This window comes from Salvelinus sp. IW2-2015, linkage group LG17 (assembly GCF_002910315.2).
Source record: "Salvelinus sp. IW2-2015 linkage group LG17, ASM291031v2, whole genome shotgun sequence".
In the NCBI taxonomy this organism is placed as follows: Eukaryota; Metazoa; Chordata; class Actinopteri; order Salmoniformes; family Salmonidae; genus Salvelinus; species Salvelinus sp. IW2-2015.
In genome coordinates this window covers 36835772-36846061 of record NC_036857.1, presented here as the reverse complement: position 1 = coordinate 36846061, position 10290 = coordinate 36835772, and the positions used below count along the sequence as shown (strand labels likewise).

The 10290-nt window shown below is 42.0% G+C and overlaps 1 protein-coding gene across 2 annotated transcripts in view; it reads left to right on the top strand.

The window, feature by feature from the left end:
* Nucleotides 1-4471: 4471 nt before the first annotated feature.
* The window catches only part of LOC111976264 (rab11 family-interacting protein 3-like), a 107479-nt gene continuing 101660 nt past the window's right edge, over nucleotides 4472-10290 (top strand). For both annotated transcript variants that reach the window (XM_024005042.2, XM_024005041.2), the window contains exon 1: nucleotides 4472-7690. In XM_024005042.2, the coding sequence (XP_023860810.1) occupies nucleotides 6020-7690 (1671 nt within the window). In that variant the 5' untranslated portion in view covers nucleotides 4472-6019. The remainder of the gene's footprint in view (nucleotides 7691-10290) is intronic.

The following is a 10290-nucleotide window of genomic DNA, read 5'->3' as shown; positions in this document are numbered from 1 at the left end:
ACAAAGGGCTTCCGTAGGCTGTGGCTGCCTAGCTGGGATTTGATACACACGTTTGATTTATTAAGCCATATGCCAAAATCACACATGGCCACACATACTTTTTAGTGATTAATCTTGCCACTCTTTAACTTTTAGTTAAGTAGGTTTTAGTATACACTTGATTAAGTAGGTCTGGGTAATTCTGTGTTATTTCTATGCTAGTCAGGTCAAAGTTATCAAGAACAGAGCCTGRGGAGAGGTAAACTAAATGAAGTCCTCAGTCTCATTTCTCTTTGCCCCAAATTCTGTTTCTCACCCTCCTCTCTCTTGTCCTCAGGTGGCAACAGAGCAGAGAGCATGGATGCCTTCTCATCCATCCCACCGCAGCGGGTCGGCAACAAGATGGAGCTGGCCCACGGTGAGCTGTTCCTGAACAGCCTCGCCTCCTCCTGTTGACGGGCCACATCATGGTGGAGGACGGTGGGAGTTGGCTCACTTCGGCCAATGACGTATCCATGCTGCTCGGTACAGCTTCCTCTCAATTTGCTAAACTCTTGACACGGCCCCTCCCCCCATCACAGGTGTGTAGGACAGAAGAGGAGGTGGAGATGTAGATCTAGGAGGAGGACGTCGTGAAGTTGTTATGTGGATACTGTCAAGACGCTAAGTATAGTGCATTTAACTTTAATCTAAAAATGTGCTTTTTCTGGCGCAGTGGCATAGTTATAGAGGTGGTGTTTTGCCCTGTGTTTGACATAACTGATTTCCTAATTTGTTCAATTTTCCTTGGATACTTTAGATAGAGAAGCATTGACTGTTATTTTTTGATATGCAGATACTATTAAATCAAATTGTGTTTCTTTTTATTTTATTTAACTAGGCAAGTCAGTTAAGAACAAATTCTTATTTACAAAGACTGCCTACCCCAGCCAAACCTTCCCCTAACCCGGACGACGCTGGGCAAATTGTGCGCCAGGATCAAACCAGGGTCTGTAGTGACACCTCKAGCACTACCTTAGACCGCTGCACCACTCGGGAGCTTCTTAACTGAAGAGACAAGTAGATGGTGAAGATAAAGTGGCAGATTATGAATAATATGCAACATATAAATCAATGGATTTGCCATGTACAATCTTTGAGACTGGAAAGCTGCCATAGCTGATAGTGGTTAAGAGGAAAATAGGAGGTATACACTCAAATATTAGCAAAAAAATATTGACCTAAGGCTTCACATCCACATGTTGAAACTGGATATAAGGTCCAAATCATGTTCTAAGTGTTGGGTTATTTTGAGTTAATCCACACCAGTTTTAGATTCTAATTATTCAACTACTTTGGATTAAGAATCAATATGTTGATGAACTCTGTAGTTTTTCCATCATGTAGTCTAGTTGTTAAAATTTTATTGTAAAGCACTTACAATTTACACATACTTTCCTAATAAACCTTTTAATAATGACACTTAAAAACTGTGCCTGCATATTGAATATCACCTTTTCTTTCGTTAAATATGCATTCAYGCAGATCCACCAGAGGGGGTCGCCAATGTGTAATGGAGCTGAAATTGGCGCCTTTGGTTTGGCTGCAACGTGTGCAGATCAGTGGTTCCCAACACTTTTTGGGTACTGTACACCTGTCTGAAGTACCCCGTCATGCGTGTGCGACCAGCGTGATTCCTAAATTAGGTGTACATTTTATTTAAAAAATTGTTTACGCACCCAGTCGAGTTGGGCAGACTTCAATGTCAGGGAATAAGGAGTTGAGCTCACTGTTGAGTTTGGCTAAATGTGAGCTTACTATTTGCACCATAGGAGCCCTGTCAACGTCACCTGTAAAAATGTAGGTGTCAAGTTGCTGGAAACAACTTCACATTTCCTCTCCCAAAGTTAGATCTTCTTCATGAATCCGCTCACTTTGTCATACTTGTAGAATGTGTGTGTCTTTACCTTGCAGAGTTAGATTCACGTTGTTCAGTATGCTGAATACATCAGCAAGGTAGGATACCCAGTCTGTGTTCTCGAACACATCCAGAAGGGGGTGTGAGTGCTCAGACAGAAAATCACTTCGGCACGCAACTCAAAAAGCTTTTGTAGCGTTTTCCATCGGATAAGACATTGGACGTCGGTGTGAAGCAGTAGCTGCTAGTGCTGTCATCTCAGAGCCTTTAAAACATTCGGTGATTCAGAGGCCTGGACATGATAAAGTTAATCACTTTCACTGCGTGATTCAAAACATAATGTAACTCAGGACTCATTATCTTGCTGGCCAATGACTCKGTGAATGATACAGTGGGATTTACCTTCTATATGTGGGCAATTCATAATTTCACTCTCACAGGCATTGATGCAGCACGATCTGTGCATACATGAACACAGGATTTCCAATCYTGATTGTGCTCTGAAAAAAATGTCACCAACGTTAAACATATCCTCACTTGTAGTTCTCCCGGATAGCTTCTAGCAGAACAGAATGTGCTCATAAATTTCCGAAATGTCTCTCTATCGCACACGCAATCAACTGGGCTTCCCCATTAACGACAGTCGATTCGTCTAACTGCAGAGAAAATAGACCGGAATAATTCTAATTTTTTTCACCAATTGAGCAACAATGTCAACGCCCATGTCATCGATCCTACGGTACACCGTGTTATTTGAAAATGTTACAGTATCAGTGCATCGGCTGCTGTCTTATCAATCATAGTTTCTGCGATCTAGCGCRAGCAGAGGATCAAACATTGAGCCAACCGGCGGGCGCGCAAAGGCCAGGTAGACAGAGCAATGCGCACACACCGAAACTAAAGTWAAAAAAAGTAGGCCTATAAATATACAATAACTAGAGATTTCACACCACTGACCTCAGTAAATGTTTTCCTGCCTATTAAAATTGAAATAACGTAAATATATATTTTTTGGGGTCATATTTTTCCCAATATTTGTTTTCTTCAAAAAAGAAGAAAACACTGGTGTAGATAATTTACTAATTTGGTAGACACTAAAGTAAGACATCACATTTTGTGTTGCTCAGATGTTGAACTTCATTCTCAATATACCATTTACATTAATCGTTCACCATTATGATAAAAAGCCCAAGAAAACCAAGAACATTTAATTTATTGTTTACATTAGGAAGACTAGGTACCACTCACAGTCACTGTTGGTGTTATTTGACGTTTTCTGGATAATGAGCATGGCCCCATAGATGTACAAATATCAGATAAACAATGGTTAGACAATGCTTTTAAAAGCCTACACAGAGGTACAATGTGAATGTATATACAAAAGTATGTGGACACAAATGAGTGAATTTGGCTGTTTTAGCCACACCTGTCAGTGTATAAAATCGAACACACAGCCATGCAATCTCCATTGACAAACATTGGCAGTAGAATGGCCTTACTAAAGAGCTCAGTGACTTTCAACAAGGCGCTGTCATATGATGTCACCTTTCCAACAAGTCAGTTTATCAAATTTCTGCCCTGCTAGATCTGCCCTGGTCAACTGTAAGTGATGTTATTGTGAAGTGGAAACGTCTAGGAGCAACAACGGCTCAGCACCAAAGTGGTAGGCCACACAAGTTCACAGRGCGGGACTGCCAAGTGCTGAAGCGCGTAGTGCGTAAAAATCGTCTGTCCTCGGATGCGACAATCACTACCTAGTTCCATACTGCCTCCGGAAGTAACATCAGCTCCAGAACTGTTCGTCAGGAGCTTCATGAAATGGGTTTCCATGGCCAAGCAGCCAAACACAAGCCTAAGATCACCATGCGCAATGCCAAGCGTCAGCTGGAGTGATGTAAAGCTCGACAGACGAATCTAGGTTTGGCGGATGCCCGGAGAATGCTACCTGCCCAAATGCATAATGCCAACTGTAAAGTTTGGTGGAGGAGGAATAATGGTCTGGGCTGCTTTTCATGGCTTGGGCTAGGCCCCATAGTTCCAGTGAAGGGAAATCTTAAAGTTACAACATACAATGACATTCTAGACAATTCTGTGCTTCCAACTTTGTTGCAACAGTTTGGGAAAGGCCCAAACTGTTTCAGTACTACAATGCCCCAATGCACAAAGCGAGGTAAATACAGAAATGGTTTGTTGAGATCTGTGTGGAAGAACTTGACTGGCCTGCACAGAGCCCTGAGCTCAACCCCATCGAACACCTTTGGGATGAATTGGAACGCTGACTGCGAGCCAGGCCTCATCGTCCAACATCAGTGCCCAACCTCACTAATCCTCTTGTGGCTGAATGGAAGCAAGTCCCCACAGCAGTGTTCCAACATCTAGTGGAAAGCCTTCCCAGAAGAGTGGAAGCTGTTATAGCAACAAAAGGGGACCAACTCAATATTAATTGCCCATGATTTTGGAATGAGATGTTCGACAAGCAGGTGTCCACATACGTTTGGTCATGTACTRTATTTTTGCGTCCTATTTTGGAAACTGCGGTTCGTTCTATGCGCGTGCGTGAAACGTCACTGCTGTATGCGGCTGAGGGGGGTGGCAGGGGCATTTTCTGCTGATGAAATTGTGAACGGCCTGTTCTAGCTAAATATTGGCAACATATTTTGTATGTTTGACACATCTCGGAGCATCTTCTGACGGTCATCATGTCTTTGGAGTGCGTTGGGATGGTAAATACATTTCGAGAGGCTGGGAATAGCTGAAGAAATTTTAAACAAGCAGACTGAATTAGTTCTTGACACAGGTGGATGATTCTTGGAATAACGTTAAATTAGCTATCTTGGATTCGAAACGTATGGAGAAAAACACCAAACGCGGATGTAAATTAGAATTATTGACAAAACGAACAAACTAACTTTACTGGGAAGATTATATTTGTTAAATGTCCTCATAGCCAGTCCAATTTAGTTTCAGAATCAGAGATTGATCATTTGGCTTGTTAGCTAGTTAACGTTTGCTAGCTAATTAAAGCGTCCTTCAAGATATGAGAGTGGGGAGGTTTGGAAGCGTTAAGTCAATGTTATTAAATTATTAAACATGTCAGTCAGTAAGCAAGCCTAACTATTTCAATTGGACATGCCTTATGTAAAAAGAGTCAAGCGTTGCTAACTAGCCAAGTTAGCTAGAAAGCTATTTATTTACTCACTCCAAGGTTGGCGTATTTTCATCCACTGGCACTGTCAAGCACAACGTATATCGCATTGGCTAAAAGCTAGCTGGCTAGCCTGTTAAAAATGGTCACACTTTGCAACCAAATTGTGGATAACATTTTGGACCTTGTTAGCACATGTTAACTATTTAAAATAACTTTAACGCGTTCGTGGTATTTATTGCATCCAATTTATAGCATGAATCCCATGTTATGCTAAATATTTTCTAACTGATGTGTTCGGCAGTCAGTTGTGTAAGCAAGAASGTCCCCTCGCGTTAGTCCCAATGCTGGAGATGGGGACAATGAATGCGTGTTTTAGATAACACGCTAAATTGATCAAGTCACTTACTATTACAGGAACTTGTCTTTTTGTGTGTGATATCGCTTCATGTTTTTTGTGAATCATAGAGACCTTTTATGACGTTAGCCTGTTGTTGCCTCAGTAATATGTTGGTTCTTAGAACATTTCTATTTAGTTTTAGCACTATTTTGATAAGTCCCATGTCACCAATGTATTTGTTGAATTCCAAAGTAGAAATCAAAGTTCATAATTCTATGGAATTAATTATAAATTAATCTGAAAATGCAAATTTGTCTTGTTGACAACATTTAAAAAGTGCATGCTTAGACGGGGTAAATGCATGAGTCGTGGATTATTTAGGCAACAACTATGGCAAGTAGACAAATCAATAAATATGGGAAGTACACTGGTTTTAAGCACTAAGGTGTTTACACAGTGCTAAAATGTCATAAATTCAGAACGAGACAGTGAAGGCAGGTGTTTTATTTACCATCATGCAAAATCTGCCCATAGATCTTGTCAAGGACGTTGACTACCATGTGTAGAATAACAATATTGAAATTGAGGAAGAATTGGATGTTGGCTTTGAAATAAATTATACTTTTCTAGTTTACTCAGGAATTAGCTATCTACTCAAATGGAACATACTCTGATGTCTAGCCCTCTGGGGTATTCAGAGTGGGATCCAGAACGCATACCCTCCCATCGATTCCTCCTCATGGATTCAGACAAAGGAGCCATGCTGCCTCAGAGAGAAAATGGTCAGACAGGATTGGATTTCCAGAGAGTCGACCAGGATGTATCTCTAAGCCTGGAAGAGCTTTTTCAGGAGAACGCCTTAAATTTAGATAGCCTTTTCAGGACCTCCAGTTACTCTGGTGGAGACCAGATCTTGCCCTGGGAGGGATGTCAATCTAATCATTCCCAAGATGTTCCCCTGGGTAAACCAGCAGAGGTATCGCCTCTCAAAGACAAAATTGAGGAACAAAACAATGTCAGTGACAGTCCACTACCTGGGCTGTTATTCTCCAAAATTGCTAATTTGTTCAGGGACATCTCAGCCTGCGACGAACAAAATCCACCTGTGGGTGACAGAGACCCTGTTACCTGTCACAGGGAGCTGATAACCCTCAGTGAACCTCCTTCCACTGTGAAGGTTTCAGATAGGACTCCAGATACTAACACTGAGGTGTCCTCTTTGTTGGTAGTTCACCTCTTATCTGAACACTCCCCTTTTCCCTCCGGTCCTGCTCTTTCAGGTGAGGTAAACCCACAGGGTGTCAGTGAGAAGCTTTTATTTCCATCTCTGGATCAGGACAGAGGCCAACCTCCTCCCTTGCAAGGTGGGGAGACTGTGYCACCTGAAAATGGGGACAAAGGTTTATTCCTAGGACCTGTGACTGATCTGCCCACAGTCAGTAACATTACCTCAGAAGGTTTACCTGAGAGCAGCCTCTCACACAACACCATCCCTTTTGACCGCCCTAGCCTATCTCCAGAGGTTCAGGTGGGATCTGTGCCTTTGCTGGATCTGGAGGTTCCCGACTGTGGCCCCAGCCTCTGTCCTACTCATCTCGACTCACCTACCTGCACAGGTGCTCCATCAGATTCAACTGCAGAGGATTCAGAGCATGAACACACGTTGGCTACTGCAATCCTGACTCTCTCAGACCACAGAGGTGAGGGGGACTCGTCCCTCCTTCTGAACTCCTCACCATTGATTGAACCCCTGTTGCCAAAGGTACTTTCTGACAGAGATGCTTCGATCCTGGATCACCTGCCCAGTGGCTGTAGCTCAGAGAAAAATGGCTCCCAGGATTTGATGGAAGACAAAATTATCTTTGATGTTACTAAACATGAGGGRGAGGAGGAAATGGCTCTGGATCAGTGCATTACCTCAGATGTGCTACGTGATGAGGACACTTTGGACTTGAAACCACCCGAGGCTATACAGGGTGACGGTATTCCTGCTTTACAAACTGAACAGAGCGATGGGGAAAGGTTTGCAGACTTGGACCTATTTGCCAGAACCACAGATTGTCACAAACGGGATAGTTTTGATTGCCTGGTTCTGGACTTGAATGGTTCGTCTTCTGAGTCTGGATGGACAAGTGAACAAGCAGTGGAGAATCTCTCACTCTCTAAGATGGTGGGGTCTGACTCCATGCCTGTGGTTCCCATAGTGAATCAGAGAGAGGAAGACCCGTCACCTCTGAAGGCCGTGTTTGATGCTCTGGACCAGGATGGGGATGGATTTCTACGCATTGAGGAGTTTATGGAGTTTGCTGCTGCCTATGGGGCTGACCAGGTGAGACACACCTCCTTTTAGATTTTTGTCTGTGTGTTGTTTTTGTTATTCTGGTCCCAGTCAGTGGACAATTGAGTATAAGGTTATGGTTAATTGGCAATATGAAAGGGTTCTGTATGCTTGTTTACCTAGAGATCATGAGGCTCATTCTAAATGATTTACTATTGATTCTCCACTTTACTTTAGAGCGCTTCCTTTAAAAGCTTAGTTAATTACATAAACTGAAATCCATCCCTCTCAGTGTTTCCTCAAAGGGTAAAAGGGTTTTATTTGTAAGCTATTTTGTACGAAAGGCTAGGCAGCCAAGCTAACTGGTAGGCCTTTGCTAATGCTCATTGTCACAACCAGTTTCAGAGTTAGAGGAGCCTAGATTATACACGTCAGGCAACATATTCTCACATAGAATAGGCATACACTCTTATTTGTTCAAATGCTTTTCTTTTCCATGATGAGGGAGCTCACTGGGGGTTTACGTTACCCCAAAATGCGATAGAACCATAAACCTGAGYACTAGGGCTTTGCTGAGCAACACAGGCTATTATATAATTCAAACCCTAAAGGCAAACCTCCAGCTTTACATTTATTTTATCAGCAATAAAAGTAAACTAGKCTACAAAGGGTTTGTAATACACTATTGAAACATGACCAGACAAGGCTTGAGAATATTTTCATGCTCTATAGCTTGTTTTTGACGTGAATTATGTGAGGATGGTCAGTGTTCAAGAGCTGGGATTCRGCATGAACGTAGTGATAAATCTGAATGAAAACATGGGCTGAAATGAATTCTGACAGGGCTGGCCAAGTACCTTCAGCCTTATTCAACAAAGCGAGCCAGGAAGATGGCCAAATGAGTCATTAGGCAACATACCTCATCCCATTGTACTGGATAATATCGAGAAATGTTTGCTCTGTCCTGCCCCACCTGTGACCTTCACCCATTCTCCAATCTGTCCCAGGCATCTTGCGTTACACCCAGGCCTATCACTTCAATTATGTGGTTTTACTTAGGAAATGTTGCCATGTCAAGAGAACCATACAAAAGCCCTCCACTGCTGTTGGGCAGTGAAAGGTGTCAAATAATTTGATTGGCATCCCTTTTGTGAAAATAATTGTTTTTGGGGTGATGTGGGTAGAGAGTTTCATCTTAGTTTTTTTTAATAGTCCTTTAGTTTTACTCAGAACACATCCTGACGTATTCCTCGGCAAGGAGGCCATTTTTATTATTTGGCTAAGAGGACAGGCTGGGCTAAGGTGTTGATGTCTTATTATCTGTACACAAAAAGCTAATTTTAGTACATAAACAACGAAGTTWAAAAGGTGTAAGGTTCTTCTGTTCAACATTCTTGTCTTTGTGCCAGTCTCAGGTCTGTTTTATAACAAGTAGACCTAGGCCTACTTCCAGTAAGCACCCGACCTTTCAGTTGCCAATAACAGGCGCAAGGTTGGATGCAAATACCAGTGTAACTGTCCGTAAGCTAAACTTCCCCTAAAGTAAATTGAATTTAATTGCCAAAATTATAACCTAATTAGCTTACTACTGTCTATACATAAATAAAATCATTCAAAATAGGCTTCCACACCAGAAAGCATGATTTGGCCACAGAGGATCATAAAAAAATTGAATGTTTTAATGCTACAGCATACAATGACATTCTAGACGATTCTGTGCTTCCTTTGTGGCAACAGTTTGGGAAAGTCTGTTTCCTGTTTCAGCATGACAATGCCCCCGTGCACAAAGCGAGGTACATACAGTGGTTCATCAATTGAACGTTTTGAGATTATGCCGCTGGATTTAGAGGTAATTTGTGGTTTAGTACATTACCCTGCATCACTGCTTCATTGCTCCAGACCACCACAAGGGGGAGTTAGAGCACTGATTATGCTTTTGGGTCTCAAGGCCTAATGTGTCTCTACCAGACAATGAATTAACCAAGTAGAAATTGATAATTGTGCACGACTTCAACATTGAATTTCAATTAACTGAATGATGAAGAAGGTGTTTGAATTTAGAACAATAGTGTAAGAATTGATATTTTTCTGTCCTGCACGCACACCCGAAAAAATACTTATTTTTTTTTGTTACAGAAGCTGTAACTGGACTGTAGCATATTACTTACTAAAACTGTTGTTACACTTATTAAAACTGTTGTTACACTAAGGTTTTTATTCAAAGAGAACCAAAAATGTTAATTATATTCTAAAGATATGTGTTGACAGAATTTATATATACACTGCTCAAAAAAATAAAGGGAACACTTAAACAACACAATGTAACTCCAAGTCAATCACACTTCTGTGAAATCAAACTGTCCACTTAGGAAGCAACACTGATTGACAAGAAATTTCACATGCTGTTGTGCAAATGGAATAGACAACACCACGCTCGACGTGTGCAACCACAGACTGTCCAGGAGTTGGCGGATGCTTTATCGAGTCCAGGTCTGGGAGGAGATCCTCAGGAGACATCCCGCCACCTCATCAAAGCATGCCCAGGCGTTGTAGGGGAGTCATACAGGCACGTGGAGGCCACAAGCACACTACTGGGCCTCATTTTGACTTGTTTTATAGAAGGACATTACATCAAAGTTGGATCAGCTGGT